This window comes from Equus quagga, chromosome 1 (genome assembly GCF_021613505.1).
Source record: "Equus quagga isolate Etosha38 chromosome 1, UCLA_HA_Equagga_1.0, whole genome shotgun sequence".
Lineage (NCBI taxonomy): Eukaryota > Metazoa > Chordata > Mammalia > Perissodactyla > Equidae > Equus > Equus quagga.
In genome coordinates, this window is record NC_060267.1 from 171650638 (window position 1) to 171670065 (window position 19428).

Sequence of the window (19428 nt, forward strand, 5' to 3'; positions counted from 1 at the left end):
CTACGTATCACCTGGACCCAGCTCCTGGGTGACCGACCCCTCTGAGCCTTGAATCAGGACCCTGTGCGTCCTGGGACAGTGCTTCCGGTAGAGATTCTCCGCCAGCGTGTTGCTTCCTTGAACCACGGTCCTCCCTTCCTTGTTCATGTAGTTCCACAGATGCAGGGCGTAGGAGTCGTTGAAGCTCGGGTCTGTGTCCCAGACTTCATAGTAGCGCCTCCACTGTCGAAAGGGGATGGGGTAAAATCTTTGGGGGTGTAAGAAGGACAGGTTCAAACACCTGAGGTCGCTCACCTCTTGGAAGTCTCCGAGTTTGCACCATACTCTCAACATCCTCGTCATCAAATCGGGACCCTGGTGGCCCCAAATGGCTGAATTGTAGTGTTCAACAAAGTTTTCCATGCACCCCCACAGGAAGGGGTGGCGGGGGAGGAATCCAAACACCCCGTTACTAGAGATCTTAGAAGACTGCGCAGCCAAAAAGTTCTCGTCAGGGATGGGCCTGATGGAGATGACGTCGGTGTCCATGTAGACGCCGCCGTACTTCCAGATGACCGCCAGGCGGCACGCGTCTGAGCTGACGTAGAGCCAGTGTCTCTCTGTACTGCTGTTGACCTGCAGGAGCAAGTGCAAATCAGCCGCCAGCAGCAGGGGCAGAGGGAGACGCTCACAGCCGAGGGCAGCCCCAGGGTAGCTGGAGAGGAGGAAGCAAGCCAGCCTCCCGAATGCCGAATTTTGCAAATTTACCAAACTCACCTCCACCCAAAAAAGTTGCCTTTAAGTAAAAAGTTTATAGCAATCAGTATCGATGGGAAGGTTTTAGTAGCTTTTAAAGATTTCATGAAATTGTTAAAAATATAATAACAATAATTAAAGCAATGGAAGGGGAAAGAAGAACCCCGGGGGGATTTCACAATGAACTGTGTGAGTCATTTTCAGCAGGGTATACATTAACCACAAACATGAAACTCTGAAGAAAGAACTCTTAACATCCTAAAAATGCTAAAAACTATAAAGAAAAATAAGCTAGGAAACTATAGAATGGGTCAACATGTATGCTCTTTGAGAAATTGGTAAAAGAATCTTAAAATGCATGCATGCATGCCTTTGTTCACTAATTAATTTCTTTAATAACGTTCATTGAGGGGCTGCTTACTATGTGCCAAGCTCTATTATAATTGCTAAGGACACAGCAGTGAACAAACAGACAAAATTCCAACTGGGAAGAGATAGTCCATAAACAAATAAGTATATAATATATTATATTGGGTGTTCATAAGGGATATGACGGGAAAAAAGATGAGTGAAGGGGCTATTAAGGGAGCGAGGTAGAGCTCTATCTTATCTTGAGTTCCAGCAGAAACTTGAGTGAAGTGGGTGGGTGAACACTGCTGACATCTTAGAGAAGCGGGTTCTAGGTAGAGGGAACAGCCAGTTCAAGGGCCCTGAGACAGAAGCACGCTCACTCTTTACAGGAACGGGAAGGAGGCAATGTGGCCAAAACGGAGTGGTGACGGGAGAGGGATGGGAGATGAGATCAGAGAGGGCTGGGGTGGGGAGGGAGGGTGGATCACGTAGGCTGGGGTGAAGACTGAAATGATTTGTAAGGTTCAAAAGAAAGGAGTGATGTGATCTGAATTAGTCTTAAAAGGGTCACACTGGCCACTGTGTGGAAAACAGATGGGGGGTGGGGGAGGGTGGTTGGGAGGTGGCCATGGCAGAAGCAGAGAAGCAAGCTAGGAGGCTGTTGAAATAATCCAGGCAAGAGATTACGGTGGAGAAGGAGGATGATAGAGGAGGTGAGAGAAGTGGTCAGATGCTGGGTACACGATAAAGACAAAGCCCGTCCAGATTTTGACGGGTGGGACGTGGAGTGGGAGAGAGGAGTCAAGGATGACTGCAGATGCTAAAATGTGAGCAAAACAGAAAATGACTTTTAAAAGAATAAAAATAAATCATTAGAAAATGGCATTGTTCCCAAGTGGGATGCTAAAATTTTGAATACAGAAAGCAAAATAGATTTTTCTGAATTGAAATAGGTTGATTAAAAGATTAAACAACAATCCTTGGCTTATCACAAAATGAACATTCTTTAAAATTCTGCGATGAAGCCAAATGAGAGCAGGTCAACTAATACTTTGCAGGAAGCTTCCCACGAGTTGTTAACATCATCGTGCTGCATACAATTGCTGAAAACCTCATAAAAAATAATAGCTAAATTTTATGAAAAACTGTTCCAAGCTCTTTATAAGCTACGCAAATCCTCAAAGATCAGTATTATGAATAATCCCATTTTTCAAGTGAAAAACTAAAAGGACTAAGAAGTTGAATAATTTGTCCAAGGTAAGAGAGGAAGAGGATGGATTTGAACCCAGGCAGTCCGGCTCCAGAGATCCAATCATTCAGAAGAAACAAGGTTTTGGTAAAAATAAGTAAAGTTGATTATTTGGTCAATTGGTGATTGTTAATGAACAGACCCAGAGATGAAGGATATCAAAAGCCACATAGAACCAGAGGAGGAGAGAGCCCGGCTTGATATGGGCATTGGGCTACCGTCAACCTAAAATACAAGAGACCCCATGGGGTGGAGCACCAGAAAGGGGATTAGGGTCTGGATGCTCATCCCCTCAGCACCCCACAGTACTCCTCCCTGGGCATCTTCAAGGCCTACAGTTGCCAAACCAGTGCAGCAAACCCAGGGGTCACCAGCAGGTCATGGCACATTGGGTCATCCCTAACAGCTGGTCCCCAGCTATCCTGAGGTGGCCTCAATGGGGCAGAGCATGCCACAGCCCAGCCCCCCAAGGGTATGCTGGTGTGACCGCTGTAGATGCATGGCCTTATGTGGTCCCTGCAGGCTCGGATGGGGCAGACACTCTGTGTCCCAGGGCCCACCTTGTTCCTAAGACCCAACATAGTAAAATGAGGCACAGCTCAGAGCAAATCAAACTGTGCTCCACAGAACATTAGCTCCAAGGAAATATTTATGTCATGCTGAAAGAGGGTTCCATGCTCAAATAAATTTGGAAAATCCTGGGTTGAATCAAATTAAAGTTTCTTTAGTTCAGAACTACACAGAGCCTACCGTCTCCTCATGTGCGTGATTAGTCTGTGAGAAAAGGATGCGGTGTGCAACATCTCCCAAAACAATTTGAGTAGAGATTTCTTTTTCCAAGGAGCAAAACCCAATGCAGGTAAAGTTAATGTAGCCCAGGCGTGCGGGAAACCAGGCCTGGAGCCAGCACACGCCTGTTCCTGTGCAGTCCTAGAGCGCTGTCTAGCAGGCTAGCACTGAGAGCCACAGGGACCCAGCCTGCGTGTCCCCTCCACCCGGTCCCTCTTCACTGCCCGCGCCTGCCCCCCTGGCCCTCGGCCTGCTCTGCCGCTGCCCAGAGCCACACTGGTCACCACCTATTTGCTGGGAACCCTTGCTGACAACTGCAGGTGAAATCTCCACCCGGCAGGTCACTCCACCTCCTCCTGACGGGTCCCAATTTGAGATTTCAGGCTCTTCAGAGAAGAGATGGGCACACTAGGATCTAGAAATGAAACAGGGCCAAGAGCAAAACTGACCACTGCCGCCAACACACACACACTCAGGCTGTCGCTTAGTCCAGAAAATGTCTCCAGTTGACAGCAACTAGATGCAAGTGTGTCCTCCACCCAGGACAGCCCGCCTGGTCCCCAAGTGAATGAGGCAGGATGGGACCACAGCTATCCTTTTTATATATAAATATGGTAGGGGACTGAATAATGGCCACTCAAAAATACCAGGTCCTAAGTCCTGGAACCTGTAAATGTTACCTCTGGAAAAAGGGTCTTTGCAAATGTGATTAAATTAAGGATGTTGAGATTGGGAGATTATCCTGATGGGCCCTAAATGCTATCACAAGTGTCCTTTAAAGAGAGAGACAGGGACCAGCTGTGGCCGAGTAGTTAAAGTTCTGCGCGCTCTGTGTCGGCAGCCCAGGTTCCAGAGGCCAGATCCTGGGTGTGGACCTACTCCACTCATCAGCCATGCTGTGGAGGCATCCCACATACAAAGTAGAGGGAGATTGGCACAGATGTTAGCTCAGAGCAAATCTTTCTCAGCAAAAAAAAAGAGAGAGAGAAAGAGAGGCAGAGAGAAAGTTCACACACACACACACACACACACACACACACACACACACGCAGAGGAAAGGGGGAGGTGAAAGTGGAGGCAGGGAGTGGAGACTCTGCCCCAGAGCCTCCCTGGGGAATGGGGCTCTGCCAGCACCTTGCTATCTGCTCCCCGTGAGACTGATTTGGGACTTCTGGCGTCCATAACTGTGAGAGAACAACTTTCTGTGGTTTTAGGTCACTAAGTTTGTGGTGATTTGTTAAGCAGCCCCAGGAAACTAATACATGTGCCTTCCTAATGGCCTCAATTTTGCCTCTTGGCCTGCAAAGCCTAAAATATTTACCATCCGGCCCCTTACAGAGAAAGAGTTTGCTGGCATTTGGTCCAGCCTGTGATTAGAACTTAGACAGGACTTTACATGGCAAGCAAATGGTATTATTTTGATGTCAATTTTAAAATTACTTTTTATTTTTTTAATAATTTTATTTATAAAATTAACATATTCTCGTCACTAAATTCACTTCTAATCCAGTCACCCTGAAACACCTACTAGCACTGTGTGTTGTATATTTTCTTCAGGTCTTTTTTTTCCATATAGATGTGGCAGGGGCCAGGGCATATCTAAAATAATTCTAATTACGTTATAATGTAAGAGTATTTAATTCCATATTGTGTGATAGTCTTTATAAGAAGCCATGCTTAAAGCCCACATTATGGAATCATTGAGTGCTTGGGCTATTACTTCCTTAAGTTTTACCTGGTTGTGGGTCCTCTGTGAGAGAAATATGTAATTGAAATATTATTTCCTTATTATGCGATGTTACCAAGATGAAGATTGCAAAATTCCTAAGAGCTCCAGGAGTTTCTTGATCATATCTTAACATAACCCAATCTCACATAGCAACACTCCACCTGATCCTTCATGAATTTTCTATTTACATCATTTTCAAGTTAAATATTGCCTAGTGCCCCTTCAGGTGCAAAATAGTCCAGCATAGATGGATTTAAAATTGTCAGTTTAAACTGACAAAATAGATGTTCTGTACACCTGGAAAAGACATAGAGACTCATTCCGTTAAAAATGGTCTCAGGGCTGGGGCTGGCCCCGTGGCTGAGTGGTTAAGTTCGCGCGCTCCGCTGCAGGCGGCCCAGTGTTTCGTTGGTTCAAATCCTGGGCGCGGACATGACACTGCTTATCAAACCACACTGAGGCAGCGTCCCACATGCCACAACTAGAAGGACCCACATCGAAGAATATACAACTATGTACCGGAGGGGCTTTGGGGAGAAAAAGGAAAAAATAAAATCTTTAAAAAAAAAAAAAATAGTCTCAGGGCTGATGCCATGGTGTAGCAGTTAAGTTCACACCCTCTGCTTCTGCAGCCCAGAGTTCACCAGTTTGGATCCTGGGCGTGGACCTACACACTGCTCATCAAGCCATGACGTGGCGGCATCCCACATAGAAGAACTAGAAGGACTTACAACTAAGATATACAACATACATACTAGGGCTTTGGGGAGAAAAAAAAAAGAGGAAGATTGGCAACGAATGTTAGCTCAGTGCCATTCTTCTTCACCAAAAAAAAAAAAAAGAGCTGCCCACTCCATACCCTGCCTGCCCTCTAAAGAATGAAAAGAAAAAAATGGTCTCAAAAATAACCTAGATCTTAAGAAATAAGGCTGGAAACAAAAGACATCAGGCTACAGATAAGCCTGATGTCAATCTCTCCTGTTTACTTGAATCAGGACTCAACATAGTAGAAAGAAGGCAGGCAAGAGTCAAAGGATCTTGGTTCTAGTCTCATCTCCAGCACTGAGTCCTTACCCTGTTTACCCATCTATCAAATGAGTAGGTTGGATTCATTTTCTATGGTCCCTCCCAACACTGACATTCTAAGATTCTCTGAGCACTTACTTGAGCGTACCATGAAGACAATGGCGTGTCTTCAAACAGCCTTTTCATATCCAAAGGGAAGAGGAAAACATTGTCTATCGCTGAGAGGAGGGAAAAGGCCGAGGCAGTGGAGTTTGGGGGCAGCTGTGTGGAATCGTTGAGACCCTTCATAAGGAACACCACAGGCTGCTCAGGGTAAATCCTGGCAGCTGACTCCACAGCACAGGAGACCAGCGGGGATGGCTCCATTCTCTCCGAGGTCTCCAGAAACACGATGCTGCGTCCCTGGCCCAGGAGGGCTTCTGGATCCTGCAGGGCCTTGGAGGGAGGCAGGCAGGAGAAGAGGCAGCTGGACTTCAGGGAGAGCTGGTAGAGGAAGCCACAGGCAAGCAGCAGGACGACCCACAGGGAGAGCTGGAGCTCCTTCAGCATGTCCTCCTCTCTCAGCCTGCTCCTTCAAATCAACACAGATAATTAAAAATGATATTCACAAAACCTGATCAAGACAGCACACAGAAGATGATACATAAATATCACTTATAAGCTTAGATTTTTAAAAGAAGTGGTGGATTCTGCTCTCTCACTGCTGCAGCCCGGGTTCATTTTCCAGTCAGGGAACTGGACCACCCGTCTGTGGGTCGTCATACTGTGGCGGCTGGGTATTGCTGTGATGCTGAAAGCTGTGCTCTAGGTGTTTCAAATACCAGTAGGGTCACCCACGGTGGACAGGCTTTAGTGGTGCTTCCAGACTAAGACGGACTAAGAAGAAGGACCTGCCCACCCATTTCCGAATAAATGGTCCGTGAAGACGCTGTGAAGAGCAGCGGAGCATTGTCTGACAGAGCACCAGAAGGTGAGAGAGTGGCGCGGAAAGACCCGGCAGTCTGTACTCTTCACAGACTCTGTACAGACTCTGTACACAGAGTCGCTAGGATGGGGATTGACTCGACAGCACGAATAACAACAAAATAAAATACAATCAAATCAAGTCCTTTAATATGGAAAAGAAAAATGCATTAATTAGAGTTTATCTGTGGAATTTAAGGATGATTCAAAATACAAAAATAGTTAATTAGTTAATAGGTAAATTATTAATGAAATGCATTATCTTAACAGATTAAAGAAGAAAAGCCATATGGTCATTTTGACTCAATAGATGCCAAGAAAAGGATAAAATCTGACATCCATTCATGGTTTTTAAAAAGCACCAGGAAACTTTCTTAAGCTGACAAACGATGTCTGCCAGAACACACAGTAATCATCACACTTAATATGAAGCATTTCAAACATCCCCATTAAGACCAGGAGTATGATATAGAAGTCCATTGTCACTGTTACTATTCAACATCGTTCTGATAAGTCTAAGCAATGCAATGAAACAAGAGACAGGTATTTCTACTATGAATATTAGAAAGGAAGAGGCAAAAATATCACAAGTTGTAGAATATAGGATTACCTACCTAGAAAATCCAAGATAATTTACTGAAAAACTAATAGAACTAAGATGAAAATTAACCAAAGAAGCAATCCGAAGGTGGGAGTTAAATAACTTGCCAAGACCACACAGGTAACCAGGAGCAGAGCAGGGACTCTAACGTGGGTCACCTGTCACCACAGCCCAGGCTCTGAGCCTTCACCTGCGGGACCTCCCTCTCCATAACTCCAGGAGAGCAGGGATCTCAGTTCTTCAGTGGTCTGTTTTTTGCATGCCATGTAACTCTTTTAGAAAATACAAAACCAACGAATCAGAGCTTACCTTCTAGCCAGAAACTTGCAGTTAGTTAATATCTGAGGTCTTAGCAATGATAAGTTTTTCCTGCTATACTTTCTGATAAATCACCTCCTAATCTCCCAGTTCAACACTGGGAAGGAAGTCATTGGCAGATGGTCAACGCTAAACACAAGACTTTCCCAGGGAGCTCCTCCCTTTCCTAAATTACTCTAAACACAGGGACTTGGGGACAAGAAGGGATTCACATGATATTTGAGGTGACTCACACACTAATCCTGCCTGTTCACGGATCTATCAGGAGGGTTATAAAGCAATGATTTCACACCTGGAGAAAATTGTGTCATAGTACAACCCTAGAACCAACAGAATGTGCCCCTGAGAGACTTAGCTTCAATCAAAATCATAGCAAAGACTTGGGGAGGTTTCTTCACCAGACAACCCTGTAAGTTAGTCCCAAACGTTGCGCAAGGTTTGATTAAAAGAAAAGAAAATCCATCACCACAAATAAGCAGCGGACAAAACCCGGTAGTTCAAAGGCCTGGTGATCTAGAACAAGAACTGATTCCCCAGTGTCCATTACAGTGGCTTCAGGAAGGGTCCCTTTGCCCCAAGTTCCCCCTTGTGGGGTATGAGTTTCCTCCCAGTCTCACAAGGTCAGCTTCATCGCCCTCCACTGATGTGGCAGTCCCTACATCTCCCAGGGTAGCATTCTCCTGTGGTCTGCTCCTCATTGCTCCTTACATGAGCACTTAGTAATTCTCTTTGGAGCCATCCTCTGCTCAGGGAACCACCTAACTTCAGTCCAGAGCCTTCTTTTGTCCATAAACAGGTATCCCGGTTCCCCCTGGATGTTCTTGTGTGAACAGAGAGTTCCCCTCCTGAGCGACTTTGGATCCTGACATAGCAAGTCCTACATCAAGGGAATTAAACCTTCCCGCTCATTGATGGTGTTGGGGGAAGTCATCGAGAAGACATGACCACTGGTTGACACTTGAGCTGGACCCAGGCAATTGGAGGCTCCCCATCTCCTCCCACGTCCTAGGAATGTGCGTTCCGTTTGCCTTCCCCATTCCCAGAAGCAGCCCCAAGGATACAGCCTTGACATAGAAATGTGGTGTTGAGACCATCTGGATGGCATATGTGACTAAGCCCTGTTAAGGCCTCTATATAAACTTGTCAGATTTGGCAAGTGGGTGAGTACATTGTCTTGCAGCCAGCCAAGAGAAACCATGTAAGTTCCCTTGCTTATTAAACTTGCCACCTACCAATCTGGAGTGCTCTGCCTGTTTGTTCTGTCCCTCCCTGCCCTCCACATTCGGGGGCCAGTTTCAGATTACAACTGAGAAGCTCCCAAGAAGGTTGGGAAGCAACAGATGGCTTCTCGTTTTCTACGTGGCTGAGGCTGCCCAAGAATAGCTCATAGGGTCTCACACACCTCTTCCTTTCAGAGCTGAATTTCTTCTCTGGACCTCATCAGTTCTAGGCTCAGGTACCTTGGCATCATTCCAAAGTCCCCTGTCGTTGGATAGATTGGTTGTTCTTTCATTACAGAGGCGAGGGGAGGCAGTGTTCTGCCCTTGCACTGGGGTAACTGGAGCGCTCCATTTGTGGGAGGGGTACCTTCCTCATGCCTGTGTCTAAGGTGGGTCATGTGCTCTGGTGCCTTCCAACTGCTGGCACAGTGGCCAAAACCACTGAACAAGTGGTCAAGGCAGAGAACAGTGAAATAGTTGGTGGTCTTTGTCACAGGGATGAAAGGGAGCATTCGTGATGCAGTGAAACCCCAAGCACAAGAAGTAGGACCTGTCTGACCAAGAACCAAGTAGAGGGTAGGATGGAAAGAGCACTGAGTTTGGAGTCATGCCTCTACCCATGCAGGCTGAGGGCACCAGAGCAAGTCCCTAAGCTGCCTGGATCTTCAGCTCCTTTGTAGAGTGCAGAAATAACTGAGCCCAGGCTCGTGGTGAGGATGAAAGGACCCTGTAAACCAAAGAAGCAGTTCACACTTTCCACCCAGGAAAAGAGGAGAAAAATGGAACACTATTACTGTAGATTTGGACTCCCTGATGACAAACATTAAGTTGTTGTTGTTGTTGTTGTTGTTGTTGTTGTTGCTGCTGTTTTCAGATGAATGATATCTGTTTCCCAGTGAACTTTCAAAAAGGGAATACTCAGCCACATGTGAGAGTTGATGAGATATGCGCAGAAGCCAGCAGTCAGTCACTGATCCCTAGGGCATTTTTAGGACCACAACTGATGTCCTTCCCAAGTCTTTCCGAGGAGGCCTTCTGTCATCTGGGCCACTCTGCCAGGAGCTTCCCAGGATGCCCAGATCCATCCATTGAGCCTTCCCTCTGGTGTGATGAGCAGAACTGAATTTCCTTCCTTCTGCTCCCCTTTCTGCCTTGTCTGCTCGGTGCCACACTAACTCTCTCTCTGTGTGGGCAGATCCCACAGCAGCACCTCCTAACCTGGACTCCATGGATCCCCAGAGGCTCCAAGGATGGGCCACAGCTTGCATCAGTACCTTCACTCTGGATGCCCCTTACCCACAGCTTCTCCTACATATCACCTAAGGAGTGTCCCTGCTCTTTGACCCTCTGTGACATTAACTCTGTTCAAAATTCCTCCAGACATCTTCACCACACAATCTCAGGCCTTCTCCAACCAGCCAAGCAACTCCTAGGAACCCACTGTAGGTATCTGAGTAGTGATTTATCTTTAAGCAATGGATGGATCTGAATACATTGGTGACAGTCACATATGCATCCAGATACTGTCTACTTTCTTAGGAGTTTCTGCCTGTTGTGAGAGAGATCTTACCTCCTCCTTTGTAATGTAGGTCAGACTTGGTCAATCCAATGGATTAGGGTTGTTGTCGCTGAGTGATGAGGCCTTAGGAAATGTAGATTGATGTAGCCGCAAATAAATGAACAGGATGGCAAAAAACTCCGAATCTAGTGTTCTATTTTACAATGCTGTTCTTCAGATATTTGTAGCTAGTGCAAAGGAAATGCAACACAGGAAGGTAAACCACAGAACCAGAGCAGAAATTTCCCCAGCTCTCCAGCCCTATGGATAACCTCTGATAACCTCAACTGCAGGCAGCTCAGTGTTTGGGCCTAGACTCCCTCTGCTATAAAGGATTTACTGTGTCAAGACGGAAAAGTTAAAGGAATTGTTAACAAGAAATGTTTGTTGAGTTGAATTACACGTGAAAAGCACACCCCTTAGTTCTGTAGCTTCTTTGAACTCCAGTTTATTGCAAAAAGGAAATACTCAAGCCAACAATACTTGTCTTATTTACTTTGGAGACTTTAGAACCACAGTTCCGGTGATAACCTCAACTGCAGGCAGCTCAGTGTTTGGTCCTAGGCTCCCTCGGCTATAAAGGATTTACTGTGTCAAGACGGAAGAGTTAAAGGAATTGTTAACAAGAAATGTTTGTTGAGTTGAATTACACGTGAAAAGCACACCCTTTAGTTCTGTAGCTTCTTTGAACTCCAGTTTATTGCAAAAAGGAAATACTCAAGCCAACAATACTTGTCTTCTTTACTTTGGAGGCTTTAGAACCACAGTTCCGGTTTTTAACGTATTTATTAAGCGAGTGGGACCGATAAACGTGTTAAAGCATTCAGCTATTAACAAGGCAAAACCAATACTCAGAGTGATATCTTATCAACATTGTCAATTCCTTTCACCGCTGCTCTGAAGCAGGAACAAAGACTGGAGTATTGGGTTTGCATGAATGGAGAGGAGATGGCTTGGACAGAGGCAGGTCGCTGCAGACGGAGAAATCACCAGAGCTTAACACTGGGGGACCCATGGGAGAACCATGGAAGCGCATTAAGGAGTGACATTATCAACAGCAAGTCTTGAAGAAAATTTTTTACTAAAAATCAGTGAATTTGTGCCAGAGTAAAATCCCCTCATCCCATGTCAATATTTTAGAGTTCTGCATTTCTAAGAAAATGGTTCTAGCCTTGCGTTTCTCTGGAGATAATGCTTTTCGTTCTCCACTTGGCCATACCCATCAAACATGCTCCTGCTTATAAAACCTTGCAGAGCTATCAAGAATGTGTTCCTCAGTTTGTTCTAGAAATTGCTATGCTTACTCACGTAATTTCCCCCCTTTTTAAATTTACTGGTAGATAAAAGAAGGACTCGGGGGTTAGGGCAGGAAGATAAGGGAGAATAATCATTCTCAGTGAAGCAGTTGTGCCCCAGACACCGCTCCTTCCGGCTGGAGAACAGGATCTGCCAGAAGCCTATGGAAAACAGTGGAACCAGCCAGAGAGTGGAGGGCTGTCTGAGGGGCTTTGCATTAAGTTCTATAATAAGTCAGGGTTTAGTTTCCCCTTCCTGTAAGGAATTGGAACCATCTTAGAGCCACCTATGCCAAGTGTCCACATGACACGGGACCTTTATAAAGACTGAGTGGCTGTGAGAATGAGCACTTCCCCGTATGGTGAAAGAAACTGTTATGGACTGAAAGTTTATGTCGTTTCCCCCCCACCACCACCACCACCAAAATTCTTATGTCAAAGCCCTAACCCCAGTGTGATGGTATTTGGAAGTGGGATGTTTCAGAGATAATTGGGTTTAGATGATGTCAGGAGAGTGGGACCCTTCTAAGAAGAGGAAGACAAAGAGATCTCTGTCTCTCCAGGAGCATGCATCTCACAAGGAAAGGTGATGTGAGGACACAGCAAGAAGGGGCTGTCTGCCAGGAAAGAGGGTCCTCACCAGAAACCCAGCTGCGTCTTGATCTTGGACTTCCCAGCCTCCAGAACTGTGACCAATAAATATCTGTTGATTAAGCCACCAGTCTTCGGTATTTTGTAATAGCAGCCCAAGCTGACTAAGACAGAAACCCCGCCGCAGAGAACCCCACGGTTCTCTCTCATCTCCTTCCATATGTTTTCATGAGAGTCTGTTTTCGAGCCCTGGATGAGGTTGGAGCTGCTCTTCAGATTTAGAGAGTTGAGACCAAGCCTCCAGTGGATTAGAGGCAATTTCATCTGCAAGAGAAACCTGTTACAGGTGGAACTGTCCTCCTTGCCTGCGATCTCTCAGCCTTCCCTTCCTTCTGTCCTTCCACACACCCCTCAATCTATCCTCTTGTTACCTCTTTTCTCTTCAAACTGAGATCCCTGGTCTCCCTTATCGCAGTGTCTGACACTCACCGTGCACCCAGTACCCAAGTCAGAAATCAGGGAGTCATTCTTGACTCTTCTTTCTCTTTACTCCCCACATGCAAGCTATGTTAGTTTAGGTCCTCTAAGAAACAGACACCAAGATGAGATTACCTGTGCAAGGATTTTATTAGGGGAAATGCCTGTGTGAGAAAATAGGAAGGGAGCTGCGTAAGACTGGGACAGCTGTCAGCCTCACAGTGCACATCTGAGAGAAGCTTGGGTGGCAGTGTCCTAGGCTGCCTTGCTCAGGCTAGCCTTGTCTAAGGAAGGTTCAGCAAAGTCATCAAGGAGTCCTCAAACCAAAGCCAGCCACTAGAGGAGTCCTGTGTCTCCCAGGAACGGGTCTACCTCAGTATTCTTGCTACCCGCAGTCATTACTAGGAGGAGCCCAGGGGAGGGATGGCCTCAGCACAATTCAGCGATGCAGTAGCTGGGCCATTGGTCAGTATGCTCACTCAAGTTGAAGGTCCGTGAGGCACATTGTCATGGCCATCACAGTGCATCCCTTGAGCTGCATGGACCTAATTCTCCACATAGTTTTGGGGAGTAGGGCTTCCATGGTTCCCACGGACCTTTCATCCCAAGAGGAAACTAATAAGGAGGTTAAAAGGATGAACTACAGCCCCTGTCAACAATAGTTGATCTCAGGGCCGCAATTCATTCACTCCCTCTTCCAATATCCATTCTGAGTTCACCTCGCCCTCAGAGGTCACCTCATCAGGTGTTGGTAGCACAGCTGGTTGTTCAACTCATCTCCCTGAAATGCCTGAACCCTGGGAATCACACCCTTTCTCAGTTCAGGGTTGCTGCACAGGTCTGTTCCCAGTTATAACAGGGCAAGGAGGTACCAGGAGGCCCCACAGTGGGTCTCCTAGGGTCCATGCATATGCCTCCCTGCTGCTATTGTGTAAAAGCCATCTGACCTCCTCCTGTTGATAAGGGTCAATTACCTGTGCCAGTGTAACTGCTCCTTTTACTTGCTGGTCCCTGGGCACAAGGAATCCAATGTGGCCTGCGGCAATTCGTAATTCAATAAGACTCTTGCAGTATCAGCTGGCAAAAATCTGCTCTATTTGGGATCAGAACCTCCCACACTGACAGCCCCAGGAGGAAGGGAGGGTGTTGCTATCAGGATAGGGCACGTGGAGGGACTTCTGGGGTGAATGGCAAAGTTCTAGCCACCTGGTGACCTGGGTGGTAGCTACAAGGGTGTTCACCTTACAATAATTCAGTAACTATACGTTTGCTTTGTGGGGTGTTCTCATTCTGTGTTTTATTTTATTTTCCAATTTTATTTTATAAAAAGACATAAAGATCCAGTGATTACAGACTCCTTAATAGTAACTCAGAGTTATTAATTCCCTATTACATAAGAACTCCTATAAATAAGTAACAAATTAAACTTCAATCTAGTAAAAAATTAGGCAAAAGCTATGACCAGGCAGTCCACAGTAAAAGAAATACAAATAGATTTAAATATAGGGAAGACATTGAACCTTATACATCAGATAACTAAAGCTGCCCTGAGATACGATTTTTCATCTCCCAGGTGAGCAAATGCCTATAAAGTTTAATCATATAAGGTGTTGGAAAAGGTGTGGGGAAACAATCACTGTCACACATTGCTGGGAACATAAATTCGTACAACCTCTGCAAAGGACAGTTAAGCTATACTTATCAAAATTATAAACCAATATACCCTGTGTCTAGCAATCCTATTACCAGAAGTTTATCCTAGAGATCTAGTTGCAATGAGCAAAATGACATATATTTTCATTTTCATTGTTTTTATTTCCAAACAATTAGAAACAACATAATGTCCATCAGAAGGGCCAGGCTTAATAAATTAAGATTACATCCATTGGATTACATTATACATTACAATGGATCCATTATACATTACAATGAAATGATATGCACCCATTAAAAAACAAGGAAGATTTTTATATGTGGACATGGAATCACCTCCAAGATACATACTTTAAGTGAAAAAAAGCACGGTAAAAAGGAGAATGTGTGGATTACTACTATCTTTCTCAAAAGAGAGGATATAAAGAGAAATTCTACTGATAATGTTGGTTGACTCCAGGGAGAGGAACTGAGTGACTGGGAGACGGAGATGGGAGAGAGATCTTCATAGCGTGCACCTTGTACTATTGGAATTCTTCATTACGTGAATATGTAACCAATTCGAAAAATAAAATTTAAAAGACAACAATTGAGTATCCCCACAATGACTGATGAACACAGACTTATGCAGAGAGTTCAGAAGTTTGATAAAATTACTAATGAAGAATTCAAGAAATCACCAGGAACTTCCCACTTTGGATTCAAGAAGTCAATACATAGGGAAGTCCAAAGTGGACAGAGGAAAGCGATGGAAATCCTTTGGAATCCTGTGATATTTTTCCCTCACCTTTCCTCTCCACATTCTCCGTGTTAAAAATAAAGATAGCGGTGGGCATGTCTCTCTACTTGCTAGATGGGATGCTGCCCAATTCATGAATCTCTGAATAAAGCCAATTAGATCTTCTAAATAAATAAATAAAGATTGTGGTGACATCAATATTTCACAATGTTCTTTCTTGTTACCACACTTTTAAAGATTGATTTTGAATCTACTTTGTAGTTTCACTACTATAATTTATATTAAAATTTAACTTTCCAGATTTGTTAAATTACCAGGATGGAGTCAATGTTCTCTCTCAGGAGGTTTGAGGTAATTGGTAGTTGTTGATTTGGCAAGAATTAACACCTTTACAATGTTAACCTATCACATCCAGAATCGTGGGCTATTTCCTCATTTATTTAAATATTAAATTATTTCCTTTAATACAGTTTTAAATTTTCTCCATTGAAGTCTTATGCATTCTCTAGTAAGTTGATTTCCAGAAATGCTATCATTTTTGTCGTTGCCCTCTATCATTTTTTCTTACTGGTTATTACTGTTTTAGAAAAAATGCTACTGACTTTTAAAGATCTTTTTGTATCTGGTAAACTTTTGTTGATCTTGTTTATTTGTACAAATCTTTTTATTTTGCTTTTTCCCTTTTTATATAGATGATCTACATATAAATGGTCTGCAAATAATGATGATTCCTTTCCAACCCTTCTATCTCTTATTTTCTTTTCTTATTTTATAGCTTTGCCCAAGACCTCCAGTAAGCATTACATGAAATAATACCTGTGAATCAAATGTCCCTTTATTTTCTCTTATATTACCACATTCATCTCATTTGTCACACTGTTATAGTTGGAATTTCACAGTCATTGATGTGATTTTTTCATTAATTTCCCTCCTTGTACTATAAACTCCATGAAGACTAGGATTATACCTGGTTTTTCTCACAATTCGATCCCTGGAATAGTGCCTGAGACCTAGTCATCTCAATAACTATTTCTTTTTTTTTTTAAGATTTTATTTTTTTCCTTTTTCTCTCCAAAGCCCCCCAGTACATAGTTGTATATTCTTAGCTGTGGGTCCTCCTAGTTGTGGCATGTGGGGTGCCGCCTCATCGTGGCTTGATGAGCGGTACCATGTCCACGCCCAGGATTCGAACTGTGGAAACACTGGGCCGCTTGTAGCGGAGCATGCGAACTTAACCACTTGGCCATGGGCCGGCCCCTCAATAACTATTTCTTGAATGAATAAGTGAGTGCCCTAAGCTGATGAAGAAGTATTAAAGAAAATCATAGACGAGGGCTCTACCTTTCTTACCCTGCTTTTTCTTCTCCTATCCTAACTACAAGCTCCTTAACACTCGGGGGCTTGTGTCTCAGTCAGGGTATTTTGGTTGCAAGAACCAAAACTCACCGTGGGTAAATTAAACAAGAGGGGTATTAACTGAAAGGAGATAAGGAGATGGGGAGTTGGGGATTAGAAAATGAAAGGAAAGCTGAAATATTAGGCTAAGAAAAGAGCAATTCTGAGGGTGTAGAATAGATAGTAGAAATTCCTCACCAGTTTTGTCAGGATGCTGCCACTGGAACTAAGGAGCACCAGCCATTTTCATCTTTTTATCTCTCTGATCAGGATTCGTATTCCAGGGAAGGGGCAGCCAAGTGGTATAACCTAAGTCTCATGACTGCCCTCGGACAGGTGAGAGCGGGACACCCGTGTAGTGGAGGTGATTCCTAAAGAATCTAGTACCAGAAAAAGGAATGGATGCTTGCAGGCCAAAACTCAATCACCTCTACAATTCATAATTTTGGGTTTCCACCATTTTAAAGGTTTACCTGCAATATCACCATTTCAGACACTAGGATAAACTAGAAACGAATGAAAAGATTTGGGGAGGGAGTAACAGGGTGAAGAGTTTCAAATGGGAGCCAGACATCTCTGAGAGTACCTTTGTACATAGTTCTGCCTTTTGAAACATGTGCTATACACATTCAAAATTAAAAGAAAAAAAAGCAAGACAAGGAAGCAAACTTGTTTCTTACACATAAAATATATACTGCTCTCTACCTTGCTTTTTTTACTGACTATAACCTGAAACTCACTCCGTATCAGTTCATGGGAATCTCCTATTCTTTTTTTAAGGGTAGAACTCAATGGTTGTTAGCACAGTCACAGAGTGGTGTAACCATCACTATAATCTACTTTTAGAACATTTCATCACCCCAACAAGAAACTCTGTATCCATGACCAGTCATTATCTTCATTGTGCCCACTCCCTTCTCCCGGCCCTAGGCAACCAATTATCTACTTTCTGTCTCTATGGATTTGTCTGTTTTTGAACATTTCATTTAAATGGGAATCGTACATATGGTTTTCTGTGTCTGGCTTCTTTCTCTTAGTGTGATGTTTTTAAGGTCGATCCATGTTGTGGCATGTGTCAGTACTTCATTCCTTTTTATTGCTGAATAACATTCCATTGTGTGAATCTACATCTTATCTATCCATTCGTTGGTTGATGGACATTTATTTCTACTTTTTGGCTATCATGAATAATGCTCCTATAAACATGCATGTAAAAGTTTTTGTGTCCCATGTTCTTTTTTAATGCTGCGTATTACTCCATTGGGTGTTTGTCAACTAATCCTCTCCTGGTAGAAATCTAGATCTTTTTTAATCTTTTGCTATTACAAGTAAAGCTACAATGAGTATTCTTGTGCTTATGCTTTCTTTTATTCCTGGAGATGTTTCTTAGGACCTATCCCTAGAAGTGGAATTACTGGGTCTGTATAATGAGTTCTTCATCTTTTGCAAAGAACGAGCCCATTGATTGTGACGAGTTGCAAAATATTCTTCCAGTTTATTGTTTCTCTTAATATTCTTTACGGTGTTTTGTTTTGCCATGCAAAAGTTACCTAACTTTTATATATAGTCAAAATGTATCAGTCTTTTACTGTGTCTGGATTTTGAGATGGTTACAAAGGCTTTGTTCACTTCCTGGTTATAAGGAAATGTACCCATGTTTCATCTGGTATTTATATGGTTTCATCCTTCACATTTAGATTTCTGATCTATTTGGAGTTAATTTTTCTGTGTGTGTGTGTGTGTATATATATATATATATATGTATATAAATATATATTTAAAACTTGTTTCTTTCTATTTGGATATCCAGAGGTCAACCCTGTTTATTAAAAATGTCCTCTTTTTCTTGAGTGGTTTGAGATACCACTTAAATCATATATGAAAACTTCATGTTTGGGCCTATTTCTGGTCTTTCTGCTCCATTGGTCTGTCCATTCATGCACCAATCCTACATTGTTGTAATTATAGAGGCTATATAGTATGTTTTGATAGTTAATATGGCCAGCATACCTCCATTGTTCGTTTTGGGGACTTTCCTGTCTGTACTAACTTATTTCTCCACATGAACTTTAAAATCAACTTATATAGCTCCAGAAAGACAAACGTATTGACATTTTGATTGGGATCATGTTAAAGTTATATATTAACTTGGGAAGAATTGCAGCTTTAAAATGTTGAGTCTATCTATCCAAGAATAAGAGATGTTTTTCCATTCGTTCAAGTCTACTTTTGTATTTTTAGGTGTATTTTAACCTATAATGGGTTTGCACATTTCTTGTTAGGTATTTCTTTTGGTGTTGTTTATATCATGTCACTCACTAGTAATGGTGTATGTGAAAACTACTGGTTTGTATATTAACTTTATATCTTCTCATTTACTACATTACTTATGTACTTACTTTACTGTATTAGTTTTAATTTTGATTTCCTTGTATTTTCCACCTAAACTATCAGGTCATCTGTTGACAGATGCATCTTCCTTTGCAGTTCTGACTCCCCTCATTGTTTTCTTTTGTCTGATTGTTTTGCTCTTTCCACCAATAAAACATTAAAATGTAATGGAAGTAGTGGGTATCGTCATTTCTTGGCTTTGACGGGAATGCTTATAGTGTTTCCCTGTTAAACAAGATGCTAGATTTCATTCTTTTAATCAGAATTGGACACTGAATTTTGCCACAGGTCTTTTCATCATCCATGGAGAAAATCATAATGTTTGTCCTTAGATCTATTAATACGTGA

At 43.3% G+C, this 19428-nt stretch overlaps 1 protein-coding gene across 1 annotated transcript; it reads right to left on the reverse strand.

Annotated features, from left to right (window-relative positions):
• On the reverse strand, positions 1–6428 carry A4GNT (alpha-1,4-N-acetylglucosaminyltransferase). Its single transcript, XM_046657850.1, has 2 exons — positions 6018–6428; positions 1–615 (listed from the first exon to the last, which is right to left on the reverse strand). The coding sequence occupies exons 1-2, from the start codon at positions 6426–6428 to the stop codon at positions 1–3; spliced, it is 1026 nt and encodes a 341-aa protein (XP_046513806.1).
• Between the last annotated feature and the right edge of the window lie 13000 nt (positions 6429–19428).

What these genes read in the sequence shown, in the direction of transcription:
- A4GNT (XM_046657850.1), bottom strand. Translation starts at nt 6,428, where the DNA reads ATGCTGAAGGAGCTCCAGCTCTCCCTGTGGGTCGTCCTGCTGCTTGCC. An exon ending in TGTCTTCATGGTACGCTCAA is followed by an intron (nt 616 to 6,017) that starts GTAAGTGCTCAG and finishes TTGCTCCTGCAG; the next exon opens with GTCAACAGCAGTACAGAGAG.